This window comes from Chenopodium album, chromosome 24 (genome assembly GCF_948465745.1).
Source record: "Chenopodium album chromosome 24, dcCheAlbu1.1, whole genome shotgun sequence".
In the NCBI taxonomy this organism is placed as follows: Eukaryota; Viridiplantae; Streptophyta; class Magnoliopsida; order Caryophyllales; family Amaranthaceae; genus Chenopodium; species Chenopodium album.
The window spans coordinates 37,141,534-37,166,288 of NC_137857.1; the positions used below are offsets into that span (position 1 = coordinate 37,141,534).

The 24,755-nt window shown below is 33.5% G+C and overlaps 3 protein-coding genes and 1 long non-coding RNA gene across 4 annotated transcripts; 2 read left to right on the forward strand and 2 right to left on the reverse strand.

The window, feature by feature from the left end:
- Positions 1–3,156: 3,156 nt before the first annotated feature.
- Positions 3,157–7,354, forward strand: LOC145612336 (uncharacterized). Its single transcript, XM_081667707.1, has 8 exons — positions 3,157–3,216; positions 3,747–3,932; positions 4,012–4,107; positions 4,513–4,633; positions 4,712–6,164; positions 6,256–6,586; positions 6,696–6,848; positions 7,140–7,354. Exons 1-8 carry the CDS (start codon positions 3,157–3,159, stop codon positions 7,341–7,343), a joined length of 2,604 nt encoding a protein of 867 aa, XP_081523833.1. The 3' UTR covers positions 7,344–7,354.
- On the reverse strand, positions 3,205–9,136 carry LOC145612337 (uncharacterized). Its single transcript, XR_014106579.1, has 3 exons — positions 9,017–9,136; positions 3,989–4,083; positions 3,205–3,310 (listed from the first exon to the last, which is right to left on the reverse strand). It is a non-coding gene; the product is annotated as an uncharacterized LOC145612337 (long non-coding RNA).
- A 6,722-nt stretch (positions 9,137–15,858) lies between these two features.
- On the forward strand, positions 15,859–17,691 carry LOC145612291 (polyphenol oxidase, chloroplastic-like). Its single transcript, XM_081667664.1, has one exon. It carries the CDS (start codon positions 15,859–15,861, stop codon positions 17,689–17,691), a length of 1,833 nt encoding a protein of 610 aa, XP_081523790.1.
- Positions 17,692–21,238: 3,547 nt separating this feature from the next.
- LOC145612369 (polyphenol oxidase, chloroplastic-like) lies at positions 21,239–23,128 on the reverse strand. The gene has a single exon (XM_081667744.1). It carries the CDS (start codon positions 23,087–23,089, stop codon positions 21,239–21,241), a length of 1,851 nt encoding a protein of 616 aa, XP_081523870.1. The 5' UTR covers positions 23,090–23,128.
- Between the last annotated feature and the right edge of the window lie 1,627 nt (positions 23,129–24,755).

Below are 24,755 nucleotides of genomic sequence, written 5' to 3' on the forward strand. Positions count from 1 at the left end.
CATATTTTGTGATTAAGATCGGAGCAGTTCAATCTTTGGGAGAGCTGAAACAAGACTTGACATGTATTAATAAAAAGCATAAGTTATTTTGTGTAAAGGAGATATAATAAAAAAAACTCAGACAAGTATCTCATATAAGATTCCATATGTTCTTTTTTATACAAACATTGTCCATCCTATATGATTCAACAATGGAAAAACTCTTATTTTTGTGTTCCAAGATGATATATTATCTTAAATAAAAACAAGCCCTTTAAACTTATACAGGAATATGACAAAAGTAAGTTTCAAAATTCCATCCAATCCTACCACAGTACCTGCTACTGTAACCAGCCTTTAGTGTTCGATTTGGCTACCCTCTAGCAGCAAACCTACGCTTGCCTGAGGGACACTTTCAGCATTAATCCATCTGTTTTCAAAGCTCCATCACAAGCTAGAAAACCCAATGTCTTCACTATTGTCTACAACATTTTAAGAAACCAATTCAACAATGGACTTGTATAAAGAGGGACTATGAAAGCACTGCAGCTCCATCACAAGCTAGAAACCCAATATCTTCACTATTGTCCCCAGTTTTATCTTTTATGCAAACCTTCCGGTCCTGTGATCACATTATTGGAAGGATTAACAACATACAACACTCAATTATATATAAGGTGTAATAAGAAATTTTTTCTTAGGGAATATATTCAATAAGCATACTACACTAGATAACAGCAAAGCATTAGATGGTGCCAAGAAGAATTACCAAAATTTGTATAACTTGCACTCTTTCAGCCCACTTTGCAGTTTCCACAAGACACTTCCAAAGTGAAAATAATGTCAGTTTCTCTTTCACCAATGGCTTCAGCAAGCTCACATATAATTTCCATATTTCACTGCAAATTTCCTTACTCAAATTAACACATCTTGTGTTTTCCATCAGAAGTGTGAACGATAATCTTATGAAACTCATTAAACAAACATAAAATGGAATTTCAACATAAAAAAACTACATGTTAGGCCAATATGTTCATCACAGCCCTGATAAGCAAATAAATGACCCCCTGATAAATCCCTGTGATGAACAATAAAAATTCATCGCACTTAGGAACCAGACAAAAGCTTGCTTCTAGATGCAAAGATTTAGCTAGAGAAGGTTGAATATGTATTGTTTGTACATATAGAAGACAACAATTAGAATCAGCCTTGGTAAGAGAAATTTTCCAGAGCAGCTCGAGTTTGATCATCGAACACCCTTGTGTCTAGCATCATGTATTGACACAACCATGATTCATACAAAGATGTATAGTATAACTACTGCAATTAACTTTTGCAAGTAAAGTAGCCTTAATAAACTCTAACAATCTCCCTGAATCAGAGGTGGAGGAGCGCTGGCACTCAACTCAACCCAACTCAACCCAAATCAGAGGTGGAGGAGCGCATAAGGCAGGACATATACAATGCATGATTCAATATGGAGCTAATTGATCAAAAGAATGGTCTATGGTTTAACGAAGTTTCTTTTAAGGTTCTTTAGTCCCTTTCAAATTATGCAGGTCGGTATGGCTACCAGTTCATCTAATTCAAGATTGCTTTTGTCTAAACCTGGTTCCTAATTACTAAACTAAAGTGTGTTGAACAGTCAAATCTATCAGGGTCAAGCTATTTGCTTCTCTAACTTTTAATTTGAAAATTTGAAATTTCATTTTTAATCAATATATTTGTTGTTGACAGAATTTCAAGCCGCAATGTTTTTAGTTGTTTACTGTATTCAACCCTGATTGTAATACAAGCCATATTGACAAACATCCAAAATATTTTCCTTCATGTTTCATTTTCTTAGAAAGTGACTTAAAATCATAAAGGGATCTAATATTACTGAGACCTACTGAGTTATTAGATTTACTTCTTTGATTATGTATGTCTTTGAAATTGAGGCAATATAAGAACTTATTTGTATGATATTGACAAGAAATGATATTGAGATCAAGAAATTATACAATATTCACCATATAGTTGCAAATAATATTTAGAGATTTTCTGATATAACCATGGATATATCACATATACTCCGTATGTGACTTAATTAGGTAGATATTTCCCTTCAAAATAATTAAATAAAATCAAATGATCAATAAGACTAATAGAGGGAAATTTGGTCCTTAATAAAGGGAAATTTTATATGTACAATGGGTTGTACGGTTGCACCTTGTCCATGGTACAACTAAGGTTATTTTTTTAATATGAATTTTTTAATTTTTGTGTATATGCTACCTTGTGAGCATATGAACCAAAAAATAACTTTGGTTGTACTAGACCTATTGTACAATGAAGATACTCATGTAATAAATATTGTATAATGCATACATATCAGAATTTAAATCGACTAAGCTCAATATCTAAAACCTTGTATTTATATTACATCACTATTTTTGATTGGCATGATTGAAATTCTTTTACTTTTAATCACTGTATGTAATTATCAATTGTGATGATCAGATTCTATTTTAACCATAGAGGAAAATAACAGATGAAAAAATTACAGCAATTAACCAAGAAAATAGTAATTATATAACAGCATTTCTAAAAATAAGAAGCCTTATTTTAAAAATTTTAACCTGAAAAATAAACCCAAACAAGGTAACAAAAGGGGCTTTACAGATAGTGTATTGACCTCTGAGCTGTCTACCATGGAAATGTTTTAGGAGTTCATAATGGGGGTAATAAGGAGGCCTTATCTAAAATTTCTGTTCTAAAACAGAAAATCATAAACTAAACAGGTAAATTTCCAGATAATTTTGAAACCGTTGTCTTAGCCTCTTAGGTACCTCCTTAAAGAAAAATCTTTCTCAGGTTCTCTCTTTTGTGGAGAGCCACCCTCCTCCCCACCCCGACCCCTTTCTTTTCCTTACAATATTCTGAACAAAAATGTCCTGCACGCCTATTTTGAATTAATTACAGTTTTTTGAACGTTGAAACATTCTTTTATTGTTGATCATTTTTCTCCTTTTTATTGCACTATTTTATCATCTTTGGAATTAATTATTCTACCTATACAGGTGTAGTGGAACGCGTCATTTGATTTTCATATCAAGATCATCATCAAAATACCAAAAAAATTAATTAATTTAATGAAGAAAATAGTATAAAATAAAAAGTCATCCTGACCTTACAATGGCTGGAGCCACTTCCTGTATTCCTTCGTTGTTTCGTCGAAGAACGGTCAAATTGCAGGTATATTGGTGGCTTTTCTTCTTAGAACATTTCTACATTCTTGTAGTAAAGTTTATCAGAATTTTGGAGCATAAGCAAAAAAAAGTTTAGCAACCTGCAAATGCAAACAAACCCAGATAATGATGTATATGAGATAGTTGTGTCAATCTTGCATTAAATATCTTCATCATCAGTAATTTATCATGGTAAAGTTCCTAAACCAATATAATCTTCATCCTTTTCGTAAGAACATCATAAACCTCGATTCCAAAAAACAAAAACAATAAACCATGATCATTTCTAAGCTAACATTCTTTGCTTCCATATTTTATGAATTCCTAATTGATACACAGCTATATCTGCTAAATTCTGTCATTCACCATGTTGTCCAAGAAAATGATCATTAAACCCTCAAATACATCAAAAATATTACTTAAACCTTCAATTCTTATATGTATTCCTTCTAAGGCTCCAACAAGATTGTATGGGTAAGCCTGAATTTAAAATTATCAATATGGCTGATCAAATTAGATGAATTTTTTGTCTTGCAGCCGACTAAGCTGTCTAATACGCATGTCAAACAACAGAAAGAGATGGAAAGCCCGACTCCCAAGTCAGGCAACAGAGAAAGCAATGGCAACAACATTCTAATGTTCATGGAGCTGAGGAAGAGGATCATGACTTTTAGGGACATCTTTGATATTCCTCCCCTAAGTGGTTCTGTTCCAATACATGAGGTGTCCCAACTTTTCTTAAAAAAAATGCTTCTTTGACACTAATTGTTGAAACTTACATCATTGTCTTTCGTTCCTGCAGCTGCTAATTTTGACAGGAGAGGATCTTCATCGAATGTACCCTGAATTTGTACACTGTGTTCCAACAGCAAAACTGAAGGAGAGAAACACACACGAGGTTAGTAAATTTTCTGTTCAATCTCCTGATAGCCCATTTGGTAAAAAAGTATTGAAGGATGGTAAAAGTAAAGATATGTGTGTAGTTCTGCACAGAATATCATCAACCCAACGTCTGTAGTAATGCAACTCTATCTCAAACATGTTTTTACAATACAATTTGTATTACCAGTTATTAGCTTTTCTAAAGCAAATCTGACAGTTAAAGAAATTCTATCAAGAAAAACAAACTTAGAAATGAGGTAGCATATGCATAACCCAAGCCATAAAGATTTGTAAAATTCATAACTACACTAAACATGGATTCATATCATTGCCATTAATTACTAATGCCAACTGAGTAGAGCGTATATATCCAAGAGGTTTAGCAAGCTCATTAAACAAATATCTCATTATGATTAATCAGGGATTGATCAGCTTTTATGAAGTCCTAAAATGTGTGGGAGATTCAGCATGGATAGAAGATCCTAGGGTGAGGGACAAGTTCAAGTATAGCAATGTTGAAAAAATCCCCTTGGAGGAACTCGGTATGTTTAAATTCTTTCAAGTATGCTTAATTACTACAGAATTCCGCTTACTAAGATAGGATGCTCTTTGTCTTGCAGCTAAGATAGTGGTGACTATATTGGACTGCATTAACAGGACAGCAAAAGAGAGGTTTGATGTAATGGAAGAGGATGAACCAAAGAAGGACTATAGCTCATGCTCAAGCCCAAGCCGAAGCTTAAGCTCAAGGTCCATCTCTTTTGACAGGAGATCTTTTGATCTAGGTCCGTCAACTTGTGCTTCACCTCACACCCCAACTTCCGTCCTACCTGAGTCCCCAAGATATGGAGAGTATGGTAGTTATTCTCCCCCTCGTCTTTGGGATCTCAGGGTTCAAGCAGTAGAGAAATTGAGTGCAATGGATTGGAAGCGCCTCTCTTTCCATATGATCCTTCAGAATAATATGCAGAACCAGAAGAATAGCAAAGGGCCAACTATCATTCCAATGGAAGATGGGAAAAAAGGGAATAGTGAGGTAAAGACTGAGGCGGATACAGAACAAGGGTCAGTTCCCATGATCATAGACATGGATAGTAATGAGGCACTTCAACCACCATCAGCAAAATCCAAGTTGGAGTCCAGTGATCAAGAGAACCTAAAACAATCACTAAAACCAAATTTACAAGTTCAACTTCCATCAGAAGAAGTAATTACACCACCACCATCTACCCCATCGTCACCAACTGTCATGTCATCATTTCCACCGGTCAAACAGTTGCACTCACCCCCACCACAACCTCCACCACCACCACAATCAACTGCACCCCCTCCACCACCTAATAATGCAATAGCTCCTCCCCCACCCCCACCTCCACCGTTAAATTCAAGGAATCCACCACCACCACCACCTCCTCCATCCGTTTCCAGTGCTCCATCACTTCCTTACAACTCAAGGCCTCCTCCTCCACCCCCTCCTAGTGCAACACTTCCATCTATGGCTGCAGTCCCATCACCTCCGCCACCACCTCCACCCCCTTGTTCAAAGGCCCCTCCTCCACCACCACATAGTGTCGGAGCTCCACCTCCACCCCCTAGTTTAAGGGCCCCTCCACCTCCACCACCTCCTAGTGTGGGAGTTCCACAACCACCTCCACCCCCTGGTTCAAGGGCCCCTCCACCTCCACCGCCTCTCGGAGCAAGAGCTCCACCACCACCTCCACCCCCTGGTTCAAGGGCCCCCCCTCCTCCACCACCTCCTGGTGGGGCTACACCACCTCCACCACCACCTCCATTGGGCTCGAAGGGTGGCCCACAAGCACCACCACCACCTATGCCTGGTAAAGGAGGTGGACCACCACCACCTCCTCCGGGTGCTAGGTCCCTACGTGCAAAGAGCACCACAAAATTGAAAAGGTCATCTCACATGGGAAACTTATACCGTTTGCTCAAGGGAAAGGTGGAAGGTTCATCTTTAACAGGAAAATCTTCTCAAGGGAAAAAAGGAGGAGGGAGTAATGGTAGTTCTGGTGGAGGACAGAGCATGGCCGATGCACTTGCAGAGATGACTAAAAGGTAGCTGAATTATGACTGTTTTTCACATTCTATTTTAGGACTGTGTAGCATTGAAGAACACTACTTGATTACTGCCATTCTGAACTTTCAGGTCAGCATACTTCATGCAAATTGAGGAAGATGTTGAAAAGTATGGAAAAACAATTAAGGAGATGCAAGGTACTCTGAGCTCATTCCAGACAAAGGACATGAATGAACTGCTTAAATTCTATCAGAAAGTAGAATCCACACTTGAAGTCCTCACAGACGAGAGCCAGGTTTTTGCAAGGTTTGAAGGTTTCCCAGTCAAAAAACTAGAAGCCTTGAGGATGGCAGCAGCATTGTATAAAAAACTTGATGGAATATTATCTGAATTACAAAACTGGAAAATGGAGTCTCCTTTGGCCCAGCTTCTTGACAAAGTCGAGAAATACTTCAACAAGGTAAATCAACCTTAGGAGCAATATCAAGGATAAGATTTTAGTTTGGCTATCATGTTAAATGTAGCAACAATCAGTACAACTCAACATAACAAACTTTAATTTCATTCAGATTAAAGGAGAACTGGAAGGTTTGGAACGGACCAAAGATGAAGAAGCAAAGAAGTTTCAAAGCCACAACATTCATTTTGACTTTCAAATTCTCGTTAAGATTAAGGAAGCAATGGTGGACGTCTCATCAAGCTGCATGGAATTGGCACTAAAGGTAGTTAAGCCAAACCAACCATATTACATATTTTTAGTTTTACATCTATCCTCTTTTGTCCAAGTAAAACAAATGCTCATGTCAAACACAAGTACATGTCCATGTGTTGAGCTCAACTATGCAATAAATCCAAAAGAAGTGAAGGTTTTATATACCAATGTTGGACAATCAAGAATCATATCTGACACATACACATACTTAGAATGAAATGAAGCTTGCGGGATTTAATAACAGAAAACAGAACTAATACAAGTCAATTTTTGTTTTTTTGTTTTTAATTTGGAATTACAGGAGAGAAGAGATGCAAAGGCAGCATCAAATGATCAAGCTTGGTCCAAAGCAGGAGGGCAGAAAAATGTTTGCGCCAAGATGCTCTGGAGGGCTTTCCAGTTTGCCTTTAAAGTCTATTCTTTTGCAGGAGGACAAGATGAGCGCGCAGACAGCCTAACAAGGGAGTTAGCTCAAGAAATAGAGACCGATCCCATGGAAGATTAAGTGATCAACTCCTTTACTAAAATTATAATATTAACCTATAAAATAGTAAATACATTAGAATTTTTTCTTAAGTCTTTATATTTATTCTTTTCTGTTCAAGCATTACTTATTGAGCATGCAAGGGTCATTCTGAATTCTGATGATGCCCCAGTTTCCTTGAACGGCAAATTCGTAGATGTTAGATTCCACCAAGAGCGTACATCACTGATGAGACTTGAGGAAGAATTTTCTGCAGCATAGCTAGCTAATCTCTGGCTATCTATATGCTGCTTTATGTAAAATATGATCCGTACATATGTTTGCACGGCCACCATTTATTTATTTCTTTCTGAGACTTCTACATAATATAACATTTTTGGTTTGTATGTAACTTCAGGATGCATCTCTTAGAGTGACATTATTCTAGTCAATTTCCATCTTCACCATAACATCCTTTGGTTTTTCTAGTCTCATTCGTTATGCAAAACTGACAAATGTGTTGGGGTATAATGAAGAGATTTGGAGGAAAAACGCCTGAAGTGTCATAGAAAGACACTCTATTCAGGAAAATTTTACCCCTACATGAAGGTCTAACCACGAGAGTGACAAGTGACTCGAGTGATTCAATGTCTCATTAATCATTACTAATGGATTTAATGCATATGTCCTAGTGTTATAAGATCATTTTGTTATTGAATCAAATGATATAAGTGTAGCTAAAGAATGTCTTGCACGAGATTTAATGTTACATGCTTAATTGTGATCACACTTTCTCATTGGATATATTGGTTAAATGGACTGGATCCACGAATTTGGACCCTATCTACTATTTTTTTTTTTTGGTGTTTAGAGAGCCACAAGGGAGAAGATGAGGATCAATCCTAAGATTTCTTGAAATCGATAGAGAAACTCTAATCACTTGAGCTATACTAATCTACTATAGGCATCACTCCCATCAACATGGAGAGCAGCTTTCGGCTAAGACGTACCATCTGCCAATCGTATGACAAGACTTCCACCTAGCCTCCCACCTCCCAAGGCTCCCACGTAGCACCTGCTTCTGGTATATTAGGTACTTCCTCCGTTCTTTATTACTTAACCCGCTATGACTTTTACACTATTCACCACCCCTCCTTTGACCGTCTTTTGTGAACAATATGTAAGGAAAAATATATTCATGTAAGATCTTTTTGGATTCGTCTCAATAAGTACTATCATAATATATACTACGTAACTTTTATAATTTTTATTTATGGAGAATTGAAGTTATTGATCGTTAAAGTACAGAGAAAGTATTAACTATTACTAAAATAAAATAAAACATTGCTGACATTACCAATCTCTAAACTATCTTATGTGTCATTTTCACATTAAAAAATTAACCTTTATACCCTTATCGGACTTTACGAGTACAAACTTTTCCATTGGAACGATTTCCCTCAAACAAAATCCCAATAGTAGACATAAGTTCCCTTCTATCCATATTAGAACACCATAAAATTACTTTTGATGTGCAATAAAAAAATCAAAACATGTAAAAACTACCTTAATACAGGTTAAATGTCACCTTAATATAGAGCATTGAACAGTAAAGTGCACCCAAAAAATAAAAAACTGGTTGAGACAATCTATCGAACAGTTGGTGTGCAAGAATATTAATTATTTAAAGTACAAGTATTTAAGTAATAACTTACAAGTTAGGCGATAATCTCCTTCTAATATAGCCTAGCTTAGTGAATTTCGCAAGTTTTGTACGCCGTTGATGGCTTGAAAGTGGAATGAAGTCTACTGATAATTTGCAAGATAGTAATAAAGTGTTTCTCTGTATAAACTTGATGGATATGGTGAGATAAACTCATATAAGCCCCATTGGATATGTCGAATAGGCCCAAAATAATTTGTCATGAACCCAAATCTTAAAATCGGATTGATGTCGCGCGTGCGGCATATTCTTAGGTGCACACTCATGAACCTAAAAATAGGTGTAATAGGTGTAACAACCGTACAATATGAACTTTAGCTTGTCAGAAGGTGAATATAGGCATAAAAATATGAACATTAGCTTTTCAGAAAGCGAACATAGGCTTAAAAATGTGTGATTTTCGATTTTGTTATGTGGTGACTTTGTGATTAACTTCGATTGATTAGGTTATACTACCTCCGTTAGCATTTAGTTGCAACTTTGGGATATTATTTGAGAGACAAAATATTCCAAAGTTGCAACTAAATGTTAATGGAGGTAGTATATGATGTTCTTAATTCTAATGAATTGAATTTTATCTGATTTTCTGCATTTTTTTATCAATGAACATAATCATGCAAAATATATGCATAGGTTCCCTTAATTGTGAACATTAGCTTTTTAGAAAGTGAACATAGGCATAAAAAAAATATAAACTTATGCATTTCAGAAAGTGTACATAATATTTCAAAATATGAACGTAAGCATTGGTTTTCTTAAAGTGAATATAAGCATTTAAAAGGTGAACATATACGTAAAAAAATATGAACATAAACATTTAAGAAAGACAACATATGCATAAACAGATTTAATTAATATTTCATGAACAACACATATTTACATTATGAATATTTGAAATTATATATGAACATATAAAATATTATTATGATATAATGCATTTAATTATGAACATAAAAATTTGAACAAATAAAAAAAAATGATTATGAAACATATGCATTATAAGTATTAAATGTTCATTTTTTTTTACGTGTTCATTTTTTATTATTAAATGTTCAATTTTTTTCATGTTCATATTTTTTTACTAAATGTTCATTTTATAGAACGTAATGTTGATTTTTTTTACGTTGTTGCACATATCTAAGGTGCACAATGGTGCACCTTAGACTAAACTGTATGATACGGAGTAGGGGCCTTTTCTCTTCAGCTTATTTTCAGTTCAGTTCAGTTCAATTCTTATCTTAATTTCCTTCTCTCATAAAATATTCAGTTCAGTTCAGTTCAATTCTTATCTTAATTTCCTTCTCTCATAAAATATTCAGTTCAGTTCAGTTCAATTCTTATCTTAATTTCCTTCTCTCATAAAATATTCAGTTCAGTTCAGTTCAGCTGTAATAAGTTCAGTTCAGTTCATTTCAGCTCAGTTCAGTCAATCAGAACAAACCCTAGGTCACAAGTTCAAATTTTCTGTTTGTATTTTATAATTTGTTTAATTGGTGCTTGTGGTTGTGGATAGGGATGGCAGTCCAACCTTGGCGAGTAAGTAGGTGGGTTGGGCGTGGGTAGCGAATAGGTGGTGGATTTGTGCTAGACGCCTATGTCTCACTTTTAATTTCCACTTTGTACAATTTGTGTGGTGTCTCTCCAATTTTTCACCATTTATTCACTTTGTACATAGGTTCTGTCATAACTTGTACACTATCATACCTTGTACCCAAATGTGTAGTGCACTAGTGCCTATTATATACTCCGTACTTCGTATTATGGTGGACTAGTTAACTAACAATTACTACAATCCATATGCTTGTTCATTTGTTTAATTATGAGCACATATAATTAGTTAGGTATTTGTACTACATTGTAAAGTTAGCCTCGGGTTTACGTAAGATACTAAGTTGGAATTAGCTAGGAACATACTTTATACATGCGCATGTTCATCATTGAGGTCATTAGTGTAAAATAGTCATGCAAAAATAAAAAAACTTCAAGGTCATCAAATTAAACAATTTAATTTATCAAACAGAAAGTAATTTAAGCTTCATTCATACAAGTATAATAATCTGAAATTTGGATGTTAGATAAGATGGCTCAAATCATCAAGCTAATTTAATTATTATTCTACATGCTAGGACTACATCGCGTAATCAAATCCCAACACTATTTGATTGTCACACTGGAATATATACCAAATCCATGATGATCAAAGTTTGGTAGTTATGCTCAAATTATATATTTTACTATTCAATGGCTATGCAACTATATATGCAAGTTGACATTTTGATTGATTGATCAGCTCGTACACGATCATCAGTTTGATTCAACTTATTTTGTCTAAACTCCTTCACATATTGTATCTATATTTATATTTGCATACAATAAAGCTTCTTTAGTCCAAATTTATCCGAACTTAACTTATTATGTTTGTAATAAAGTGGTTAAAAACTTAAAATTTAGTTGAATCATATTATCGGACGTTATTAATTAAGATCTATAGAAATACCATGTCAAGCTATGGCCAACACACGTTCATATGGAGTTTAGGCATCATATAGTCAAAGCAAATCACCGTCCTACGACGAATAGATGTTTCAAATCTAATTAACATATTCTCTTCATATATGGTGTGTGATTTTGTGCCATATTGGTTTCAACAATATTTTGTCATTTTGGTTATATTTTACAATAAAGAGATTTAATTAAATTTTATACAATGTAAACTAGATTATAATCAACCTAAAGATGCCGTTTTATCTAGTCCCAATTTATGCATAGACTATCATATATTTTATTTATACTTACCTTCAATATATTAATATTAATGGATTGTTATTTATGTATTTTCACTCTTGACATTATTTAATTTGTAATACTACATGCATATATAATTAATTAATTATGGTTAATTATGTTTTCTGCCATTATCGCGGTGGTACATAAACCTTGTGGGCATGTGTTGAATTGGCACAAACTTCTTGCATTGTTCTTGATTGCATAGATTATATAACGATTCCTTCCTCAAATTCAATCAAATCAGAATATACTTGTATATTATAGGGGATAACAATTAACACAACCTAGAAATTATATCTAGATAATACAAAGTATATATATAACAATCAATTAAGGTAAAACATCTATGCATGATATGCATGAACCAAGGCTTGAATACATCATTTACCCATTTTATAGTTTTGTTTTTGCAGCCTTGCAGGCACTTGACATAGGGTAAGAGATTTATCCTCACCCCCAAATGGAGGTGGTTATTGGGTAGGATAACCCAATGATAATAGGGTTAGGGTAAAGTTTAAAGGGTTTTTAATAGACAGGGCCTTTAATGGACAGAGCTCTTATTGGACATGGTCAATATAGGGCCAAAATGTTTTTCAAATTTAATTGATAAAGAATATAGATAATGTAAAAATAATTACATAGATAAATTTATATTCATATATACTTAATAATGGCTTTGTTCAATATTTTTTTTAATTGATATTTTATAGGCCCGCCCATTATCGACCCGCTATTAACCCGCATTGGCCCGACCCATAATGACCCTATAAAATGTGACCCTCTTTGATCCGATCAGCACCCGCCCCGCCCAATAACCAGGTCTACCCCCAAACATCCAGCTTGGAGTTGAAAAGATTTGATGTCATGACATCAAGGTTTTTTTTTTTTTTTTTTTTTTTTTTTTTTTTGTTTTGGGTAAATCATGACATCAAGTTTATAAGGTGAATAGACAAAAAGTCAATCAATTAAAAAAAGTACAATTTTTTTTTTTAAAAAAAAAAAAATAAGTACATTATTGAGACCGTCAATATACATTATTGATAAATGATGATCATATTAATGTTCAAAGAATTAGTTTTTTTTTTTTCTTTTTTCATATTTGTTTTTTCATTTTTGACGAGACTACCACAAATCTGATCTGTATCACTATATGAGGAGATCGACAAGGTCTATTAAATACATATTAGATTAGTTGTGATAAGTTTTTATAATTTGATATTAAGTTATACTGTATTTTTACGTTAACTTCGACGAGTATGTTCTATGAGATGCGACTAATTGGAGTTGGTAAACATACATTATTCAAAGTAAGCCAGTGGATTATTGCTTCAAACAGATATACTCTTCACGTGGCGTATCATATATACTACCTCCGTTACATATTATTTGCAGCGATTAGACATTTTTCCTCTCTACTTTATGTCAAATCGTTGCAAATAATATGTAACGGAGGTAGTATTTTGCTTTAATTAATAAAAGCGCAAATAATTAAACTCATAATAATGTAATTCGTATAAGCATTTTGCTTTCATTAGCTAGAGTATATTGTGTAGCAACATATTCTATAATTTCTAATTGCAACTATTTTTACCCATATTACCAACCCTATATTTGCATGAATTGAAAATGTTTATGGAATTCTACATGGTGACCTCGTGGTTTTCTCCCTCCGTCTCTTTATTAATGTCCACTTTCTCTTTATTATGTAAGTAATAAATGATCGAAAGTGGACATTAATAAAGAGACGGAGGGAGTATATATAGAAGACCGTGTAATATACAAGGGAGACACTACGACAACTGTTACCCTTATGCATGAAGATTTTAAGATGTTATTGCTTTCTTGTTTATCACTACTTCAGTCCCTAAATTAAAAGCATTTTTCTCTTTATTATGTGAGCTATAAATGTAGAAAGAGACTTTATATTAAGAGACGGATGGAGTACATAATTTGTAAGATCGGATTGAGCTAGTAATAAAGTTATGTAAAGCCATTTTTCAATAAAATTGTAATACTGCTTCGTACTATTTTTTACTTGCGAGCCGATATTTAATCAAAGATTAAATAATTAAATAAAAAGTATATGAAAAATATCATTTTCAACGCTCACAGACTACTCTAGCTAGTTTTTAATTCGATACCTAATGTTATGCCATGAATCCTGATACATAGTTTGAACATCTATACTTAATTGCTTATTAAAATAATAATAATAATAATAATAATAATAATAATAATAATAATAATAATAATAATAATAATAATAATAATAATAATAATAATAATAATAATAATAATTGAGTCGTGACACAGTTCATATATGATTACAAGAAAACCATACAAAATTACTTATAATATAAATATATTATCTCAATTTTCTAATCATAAAAAAATAAATATACTTCGTATAATTTATCTTTGTCAATAATCTGATCCTAAATTGAGGAGGTTCATTAATTAGTCTCCACCACGTTATTCATTCTAGAAGACTTCAATTCTACTATCAAAATTAGCTAGGAACACGAACTAGTTCGTGTTTTGGTAGTAATTTTTAAAGTAGATTAATTAAGGGTAATGATATATGTAGCCCTTAGAGCTATGTATAAGCATTAAATATACTTCTCCAAATGGAATTAAGTTGGGAATTCATGACAAAATCACACGCAAATCGGTGTAATTAATGTTAATTTTTTCTCAATCTTTCCTTTTTGAGCTTCTTATACATAGCCCTAAGGGCTACATTTATCATTTTCCATAATTAAGCTAAGTACAATATACTCCTTTAGTTTAAGGTCTTCCCTCTTTCACAGTATTTGTTGTATAGTCTATAAATTTTTCCTAGATTTTATGGCCGGCCCTTAAGGAATAAGGATCCACTCTCCTTACTTATTTAATTTATCGACAAGCTCTAAATGCATGCGATGTGAATTTCAAAATTCACAAAACTTATATGCGTTAAATCTATAACTAACTATATGAAAGGTAACAACATTTTAGGTTTAACTATAGATGGACTATATATGTACAAAGTTCAACCTCCTCTTAAATTACAAATACAAAAAGAGTACAATTATTTATTATTATTATTATTATTATTATTATTATTATTATTATTACCGGATCTAATATCCTTTGTTTTATACTCTATAATTGTTATTATAAGGAAATTAATTTGATTGACGAACCTGCCACAAACAGTAAATAAAGACAAATTATAGAATCTTTAGAAACTCAATAATAGCTAAATTATATATTAGCGTCTTTGATGCCATTTTCATTGCATCATGTGTGATTCATGTCTTTCTAGTTTTGGAAGTTCTAACATTTTACTAGGACTGCTATTAATTAAACTAATTGCCGACACCTCAGCTTCAGGGTGAGTAATGGGTTAGTTAGGGTGAGCTATCTTTAATTATAAATAAGTCTTTAATTGAGGGTGAGGGATAGCTCAAGTGATTAGAGCTTCCCTCCCGATTCCAGAAAATCCTGAGATCGATTCTCACCCTTGCCTTTGTGGCTCAGCTCTCTAAACACACGTAGTCAATCCTAAACTTATGTGGAATTGCGGTGATCTATGCTCTACTAGGCTACCAATTTAAATCACCATTTAATTTCTCACTCACATTAGAGTTATATATTTCATTTATCTACTAAAGACTTTTAGACATTTGTACCTTAGCTTAATTTGACTTAATTTGCGTGACATTTTTAAAACTTATCACAAATTAATACTGCAAGACAGCAAACACAGTACAATAGAAATATTATCATGGGTAGAAGTTAATGCTTGCATTTTCTCAAGGTATGGAATTGTTTTCCCCATAAATCCTGTACAAGTTTATTGTATATTCTTGTTAATGCTTCACATGGTCTGTCATTTAGTTTTGATCTTCTATTCTTAATTTATGTTAATATTCTAACAAAGATTCCCATTTTAATATCTTGTCATCTTAATTTTAAATATTGACTAATAAACCACCCCATTGTATTATAAAGATCAACGAAGTTTTCAAGTTTAATAATCTTATCTTACTATCATTACAAGCAATGTCCTCTCTATATTCTCCTCCCACCACTACTAGCACCATCTCCGTTGCCGCTGAGTTTTCCCACCACCATGTATTCCCCAAAACATCCCAACTTTCTATTTCAAGAAGCCTTGGTCGCCGCCCTACACCGAAAATCTCATGCAAAGTAACTAAAAATGATGATCAAAACCCTAAAACAACCAATAATGAAGGAAAGGCCAATATGTTTGATAGAAGAAACATGCTCATTGGGCTAGGAGGTTTGTATGGTGCCGCCACCACTCTAGGTGGCGCGCCATCCACTCTAGCCGCCCCCATCCAAACCCCAAATCCGAATGCATGTGGGCTGGCGGATTTGCCCTCTAACGCCGAAGGCCTAAATTGTTGCCCACCAAGAACCACAAGCATAGTGGACTTTGTTCTTCCACCCCCTCCTAGCACCTTAAGGGTTCGACAACCGGCTCATTTGGTGGACGATGAATTTAAGGAGAAATTCACTAGGGCTATGTCCTTGATGAAAGCTCTTCCTTCTACTGACCCACGTAGTTTTAGCCAACAAGCTAATGTGCATTGTGCTTATTGTAATGGAGGTTACTCTCAAGTAGGGTTTCCTAATATGGACCTTCAAGTCCATAATTCTTGGCTATTTTACCCATTTCATAGGTGGTATCTCTACTTTTATGAGAGAATACTAGGCAATTTGATCGATGACCCGACTTTTGCCATACCCTTTTGGAATTGGGACTCACAAGCGGGCATGACAATGCCCGCGATGTACACAGATCCAAACTCCCCTCTATATGATCCAATCCGAGACAGGGGTCACCAACCCCCAAAGGTGTTGGATCTTAACTATGATGGTATAGATTCAAATGATTTGCCGGATGAATCCATGATCGCGGCTAATCTCACAGTCATGAATCGCCAAATGGTGAATAACTCTAGGACTGCGAGGTTGTTCCTAGGTGCACCTTACCGGACTGGGAGTTTTCCCAACCCGGGGGGTGGATCCGTAGAGAACATACCTCACGGAACCGTCCATGTTTGGACTGGTGACCGTGACCGAGAAAATTTCGAAGACATGGGTAACTTCTACTCGGCCGCACGTGACCCGCTCTTTTATGCTCACCATGCCAATATGGACCGTATGTGGTCCGTTTGGAAAACCTTAGGGGGTAACAGACGTGATTATACTGATTCAGATTGGTTAAACGCGTCTTTTATATTCTATGATGAAAATGCACAAGCTGTTAGGGTAAGAGTTAGAGATTGCGTAGACTCAACGAAACTTGGGTATAATTACCAAGATGTTGACTTGCCTTGGATCAATGCTCAACCTACTACAAGCTCAACTTCTAGGGTAAGAAGTGTAACTTCATCAACCCCTCAAACCGCCAATGCTATGGAATCGACATCGAAATCAAATAAAGTCGTCAAGTTCCCTAAGCCATTAAACAAGTCGTTACGTACAAACGTGACTAGGCCAAAAAAGTCTAGGAGTAAAAGAGACAAAGACCGCGATGAGGAAGTGCTTGTGATAGAGGTTGATGTTAAGAAACACGACGAGTATGTGAAGTTTGACGTGTACATCAACGACGAGGATGATGTACCGTCTAAGAAGATGCAAGTGAAGGCCGAATATGCCGGAAGTTTTGTGAATGTGCCTCATAGGCACACGCATGGTAACAATAAGAAAAATCATGAATTGGAGACAACTTTTAGGGTTGGTTTAACTCAATTAATTGAGGAATTGGGAGCTGATGATGATGAAGGTGTTACGGTTAATTTGGTGCTTAGGGCAGGAAGTAAGGGTAATGTTGTTATCAAGAGTATGAAGATTGAGATTGCTTGATTGATTATTTGCTCGTATGTAATGTTTTGTATGGTTTTTTTGTTTTTATTTACATGAATATTGTTTCTTGTTTGATTGCTTTTGTACTTTAAAAATTTTGAAATAAGATGTTGGATGCTTATTGATTGTGATGAATTATTTATATTGTACATCGTAAATAATGTAGATTTAAGTGCATGTAATTTAGTGTATGTGCGCTTCAAATTTCAAAAACATACGAGTATACAATAATTTTAGCTGTAGATTTATATATAATGTGCGCTTCAAATTTAAAAAAAAAAAGTACGAGTATAAACAATAATAATTCAGGAGTTAACTGATCTGATTTCGGTGAATTTGCTATTTTTGATAGACTAGTAGACTGTTAGGACAATATTTTAATATAGAGTTTGATTCTTATTGATTTGCATGGTTATGTAGCTCTACCTATAGTCGTGAAAAGTTTCTTTTTATATACAAGAATATTATGTATAGTTAGAGTATATGCCATCTTCAATAATCTTCATGTGCGTGCGAACTTATCTGTTTGGTTATAATAGTAATAGAGTAAACAATGGAATAGTACACAATAATAAAGTATAGTATTAATTATTGTACGTTGCACATAACAAGTTTATTAAAAAATTGAAAGATTTGAGGCTTTCTTGTGAAGAACTATCTTGACTATTTATGGACAAGTATGGAAGCCGAGGTTGGACCACATTATAATTAGTAAGTGTTAGTATGTAGGGTGCTTAATTATGAGTATATTATAATGTATAAAATTAAGTACGAGTAATTAGCTTAGTAAGGTAGCAAAGTTTAGTTCTTTAATAGCAAGTTAATAAGTTTGTAGTTATTAGGTTTCTTAGGTATTGTTAGTTTTATGCAATTTAATACGGATTACTTTGGATCGTAGTTAAATTAGTAAGAATGTTTTTGAAGTGTTTCTACTAATAAGATTTTCAATTCTAATCCTTTCAAAAAAAAAAAAAAAAAGATTTCAATTCTATTTACGTTTGATTGACTGAGTTTTTTAACATGCATTTTATTCCTGAAAAATTAACCTAGGTGGTTGATGGACAAATATACTCAACACGTACATGCATGAAATATACTACTTATACTCATTTATTTTTTAATTTGTACAAAATTGTATTTGATGACATCGAAGGATATGGTAATTGGTAATTATATTTTCATCTACTTGAATTGCAGCCGTTTTTAGCAATAGTCAATTAATTGTTTTTAATGAATTAGATATAAGGTACCAAGTTACACAGCAGTTTGTGGCACATGATACGAGCTACATCTACAAAAATTGGTCGGCAATTTTGAAATTTTTATGAATTATAACTTTGCATGAACTTGTTCAGTTGTTCACAATATGATAACACTTGATTGTTGAACCTACATTATAATATACGTTGGCATATTCTTTTGATAAGCACCAAAATATATTCTCTTTCTTATTATATTGTCAAGAAAATTTCATACATGATCAATAATAATGGTTAATTCCTTCCTAAAATAATAAAGATATATATTTAATTATAGTTCAAAATTTTCTTCTATTTGGGATTTTGGACTAGATAGTATGTACTATAGTTTAAAGCTGAAAGCCTTAAAGTATTTGGGTTTTTTTTAACAAGAACTGAAAATAATTGGTTGATACTAAAAGCAGATCGAGTACTCATACAAATTTATGCATCGATTAGTGTAATTAATATGTAGTACTTGCTTATTCTTTTTTTTTAGGGGAGGGGGGGGGGGGGTGTTGGTACTTGCTTACTCTTTTAATTAACTTTTAACTTTGGGTATAACCGTATAAGTGTATATCTGTAAGACAATTATTTCTTTATATAGACTAGTATTTCTATATATTGACAAGTCAATATCAAAGTGCAATTAAACTATGTTGAAATACTATTAGGCCAATTCTCTTTGTTCTTTGAGTAGGTGGAAAAGACCTCTTTGACCAAATATTAGTGACAGTGATTACTGAACCTGATGAAAGAGACATTAACATTAATTAGAGTTTAGGGTCCACTGATTTAAAGTCTAATCACTCTAACGTACAGTAGCTATGTACGTAGTCATTCAAGCCAATTAGTTTGAAATTAAATAGAGAAGATACGTATATTTAAAACTAACCTTATTATAATAGCGGTTAATTAATTTATATTAATCCTATAATCAATCAATAACTATATACTAAAAGACACACCAGCAATGACACGTGTCATTTTCTGGTGTGTCCCTTAGATTTTTATTTTTTTTTAAAAAAAAAAAAAAAAAAAAACTATTTAGGAAACAAATCTTAAACAAAATAAAATATAACAAACTTAGGCATAAATAAAAGATTTGATGTATTGTAGGCAACTATATAAACTTAACTAAAGAAAAAATTCAAACTACAACATAATCTTTGCCAAACATAGTGTTATGTACTTCAATAATTACATATATTTTTTTTGAATATTTATTATAACATAATATTGTATATTAGAAGCTCCAGGAAAATATTTAGAATATTAATTACTTATAATAAAAGATTTGATAACCTTTCACAAAAAAAAATTAACAACTACGGATGGAGCATAAATTTAAGGAAAAAAATGGATTCTTAATATGTGACATTTTTTTTGTTGCACAATTAACATGAGCTAAAAAATGGATTCTTAATATGTGACATTTTTTTTGTTGCACAATTAACATGAGACATATGAGTCATGACTGATGAGTGTAATGTATTACGTTTATTACAACACCAATTTATTTTCAAAAAAAAAACTTAAAATAGAAATTTATTTACGGGTCAAATATGTTGTACACAGTGTTAAAAAATTCATTGGTCAATAAGAAGAAAAAAAAAATAATACCAATTTGTTAGTGAAATATAAAATATATAGATATTATCAAATACGTGTATGTAAATATCTATCTAGCTAACAAGTTATTTCATAATTAATTTATTATAGTATATTTTATTCAAAAAAAAATCATGATAGTATTTTTTTTAATTATTAATTTTAGTTTTAATTAATAATAAGTACAAGTATTTAATATTGCCGTGCATGGCATGGGAACTAACCTAGTATTTATAAATACAAGACTTATAAGTTTTAACAAAACTAATAATAAAGGAATATATATTTGCTATAATTTTTCTTCTTAACAGAAAAGGATATAATTTCTAAATATATGTATGTGCAATTCTGTGAATAAAGGTGTTATATTTGATAAGCGTTTTAGCAAATTCTAAGAAAAATATACTCGTAATGTATGTTAATAATATTAATGTAAACAAAAACAATTGAAGATTTCAAACACATGCATTGCACGTACGGATGAAAAAATTGATATGTTTTAAAGAGAGGATGTTATAGATCGATTAGTAGATTTTTTTTAACATGACAACATAAACCAATGTAGACCAATTCAATAACTCTTATTATTTGTTATCAACAAACTAAAGATATGATAAACAGAAGATCAAAAGATCATTCACACAAAACAAACATTATACTTGTATTATTAGTAGTTTACTACTACGAAGTATTATTAATTAACAAAGAAACTCAATCCTAACATCCTTAATTACCAAGTTTTCGGTTCCCGTACGAGGTACAATGATCACATCAATTTCTTCATCATCATCAGCCCCCAAATCTTCAATAAGATCTGTTAACCCTAACTTCATAGTAGTCTTCATCATCAAGTTACCATGATCACCTTGCTTATTATGATGTTTATGTGGCACGTTCACGTAACTTCCGGCATACTCCGTCCTAGCACGGCTCTCCTTTGTAGGACTTTCATCTTCATCATTGACATACACGTCGAATTTTGAGTAAAGGTCGTGCCTTGACTCGACCTCAATAACCAAAATCTCCTCTTCATCATCTTTCTCAAGCTTGCTTCTTGACTTTTGTGGCCTTTGTAAACTTGTTCTTATAATGTGGTCTAACTCCTTAGGAAAAGTTATTGTTGGCACGGTGATTTCTGCAGCCACCGTGTTTTTAACCTTAGAGAACGATGATTTTAATGATTTATTAACGCGAAGGCGAGGAGTTGGACGTGATTTTATCCAAGGGAGGTCCATTGGTTGGTAGACGTACCCCATTTTCTTGGTATCCAAGCAATCACGTACATATATTTTTACAAGTTTTGCATTTTCATTATAAAAATAAAAATAGGTGTTTAAGAAATCTTTGTCCTTAAAGTCTTTGTTCTTAGGGGACAATGACTTCCATATGGACCATGTCCTATCCACTTGAGCATGGTGAGCATAAAAGATTGGATCCCGCCCGGCCGAGTAAAAATTACCCATGTCCTCCCACATGGGAGTATTTGGTGGCGGGTTACCGGTCCAAGTATGGACCGTCCCGTGTGGTTGGTTTTCCATAGATCCAGATCCCGGGTTTGGTTGATCCCCGGCCCGGTAAGGTTCCCCTAGGAACATTGTAGGTTTCTTGGCATTGGAAACCATTTGACGGTACACAATAGTAAGATTAAGGGTTATTTGATCATCCTTGGACACATTGTAATTATTGTAAGGTTGAACGGGTGGGCCGTCATAGGTTAGATCCATGACCATAGGAGGAAGATGGGTTTGATCTCGAATATGGTCGAAAAAAGGAGACTTAGGGTCACTAAACATAGAAGGCATTACCATGCCATTAGGATGATCCCAATTCCAATAAGGTATAACAAAATTCGGGTCATCAATCAACTTTCCCAAGATTTTTTCATAGAAGTAAAGGTAAGCCCTATGAAAAGGGAAAAATAACCAAGATCCATGGACTTGAAAGTCCAAATCCGGTAACCCGACTTGATGATAACCGCCGTTACAATAAGCACAATGTATATTAGCTTGTTGCTTAAAGCTACGAGGGTCACTATCAGGAAGAGCTTTCATTAAGGCTAGGGCTTTGGAGTACTTCTCTAAGTAATTGTCATCGACTAAGTGGGCCGCGGGTCGGATCCTCAAGTCATAAGGACTAACTATAGGTAGCTTGAAGTCTATAGCTTGTGAGTGTTTATTATTAGGTGGACAACAATTTAAGGTTTTACCATTATCTAATATGGATGGCCCACATTGGCTCACATCCGGGGCGGTCGGGGCAGCTAGGGTAATATACCCTCCACTTAAGGTAGTGGCTGCCCCATAAAGACCTCCTAACCCTAGGAGCATGTTTCTCCTATCCAACTTTTTGGTCTCTACATGGGTTTTTGGGGGGGTGGGTTGATTATCATTTGTTGATGTATTGCATAAGATTTTGGGTGTAACACGGCGAGTTTGGCTCCGTCTATATGTGGTAAGTTGTGATGACTTCGATAGCAAAGGGTTACGTGAGGCGTTGGAGTGGTTGGTGGTGGTGGTGGAAGGAGGGAGTAAGGACATTGCTATGTGCATTATGGTTTTTGAATTAATATATGGCAGGAGAATAGGTAGATGTATGTACTGCCATACCAAATCTAGCACCATTGTATTTATAACAATTGAGATAATAAGAGTGATTAATCATTTACTTTTTTTTTTTTTTTTTTTTGGACAAAGATCATTTACTTTTGTTACTTAACAACATCTTTTATAAAAATTAAATACTCCTATAATTAATGAAAGTTATTAACAAGTACCAGATACACGTATTAAATCTAATTACGGAATAGATTGAAATTAAGAAATTGGCCACCGGCTACTTGTATTATTAGTTTAAGATTCTGTAGTAATCCTACACCATAATAAGTACATTTCGACTAGGAAGTTAGCGTGCAAATTGCAAATTTGCAATTATAATAAATAATTAATTACTCAACTAATTACTAAATTATGTGGTACTCCATACATATTAAGCAAATTTTGCTGCTTAATTAGCACATTTAATTTAATTAGCAGGATGTAAAAACCAAGTCGACTTAGCAAGCCCTTAGGCTAGCTTATTAGTAAGCTAGGTAAAAGTTCTTTTTGAACTCAATCTAACCCAAGCCTAGAAGGGCTTGTATTGCTTGTATTGCTAGGTAGATACATGCATGACAAATTAGGGGAAAGAGTGAATAGAATGGCTTGTATTGCTTCATTATTATTCATCAAGGTAGAATATTTATACAAAACCTACGAACATAAGATAGGAAATAATATTCCTAAAGATATATACTACCATAATCATAAAAAATAAACCAAAATATATTATTCTCCTAATAGGATCAATACAGAAAATATATCACACATATATATTTTTCGTTATCTCATATCTCTAACAATGAATTTCTGAATTAGCCTTAAAAGTTAAAACAAGAGCTATAATTAATTAACGTGCATTTTCTTAAGACATGCTATTATTAGTCTTCATAAGAGAGTTTAGAATTGTATACCTTGAAATCGAGAGTTTAGAAAACTTCATATGTAATGTATTACTCTTGAATAGCTAATAAAAACACTCTATACTATCTTCTTCCAATTGGATGTAGGATACGTTGTTTGAGTCATTTTAGCTGATAACTTATAGGAAGGGAATTTTTGAAACCCTATCTATTCTCAATTTAGTTCTTTTACTTTTGTTTCTTACCGTACAAATCAAACACAATACTTATATTGGTTGAAATAGTATTAAGTTAGGAATACATGACAAAATTACGCGTCGTTTGGTGTAATTAATGTTAGTTTTACTCTAATATTTCCACTTTTAATTCTCTTATTTAACGCCCCGAGACGCTCATTAGCTTTTGCCTAATATAATTGTAATATATCTAGATGAGATAAATTTTTTTTTTTTTGGCCTTTTTACTTAATATAGTAGTATAGCTTTAGAGAGGTACTAATGTCTTTTTAGGTAGACACCACAGTCTCCCCCTTGGCTTATATAATAGAGATTTTCAAATAGAAGTCTCATTTCACTCAAAAGTCTTGTCTTTGCATAAAAAAAATTTATTTTACCTTTACTTTTTCACTTTTAATCAATCAAACCCCCACTATTTTCCTTGTTTTAATTGTTTTGGTTATCAAATCTTTACCTACCAAACTCCACCATTTACTACCTTCTTATAAATGTGTTCATGATATGGCATAAAACAAATGGGAC

Excerpts from the sequence above, each read along its gene's own strand:
- LOC145612336 (XM_081667707.1), top strand. The coding sequence starts at position 3,157 with ATGGCTGGAGCCACTTCCTGTATTCCTTCGTTGTTTCGTCGAAGAACG. Across the intron at positions 3,217-3,746 it reads GAAGAACGGTCAAATTGCAG|CCGACTAAGCTGTCTAATAC; the intron begins GTATATTGGTGG and ends TTTGTCTTGCAG. Across the intron at positions 4,108-4,512 it reads AGGAGAGAAACACACACGAG|GGATTGATCAGCTTTTATGA; the intron begins GTTAGTAAATTT and ends ATGATTAATCAG.
- LOC145612291 (XM_081667664.1), top strand. The coding sequence starts at position 15,859 with ATGTCCTCTCTATATTCTCCTCCCACCACTACTAGCACCATCTCCGTT.
- LOC145612369 (XM_081667744.1), bottom strand. The coding sequence starts at position 23,089 with ATGCACATAGCAATGTCCTTACTCCCTCCTTCCACCACCACCACCAAC.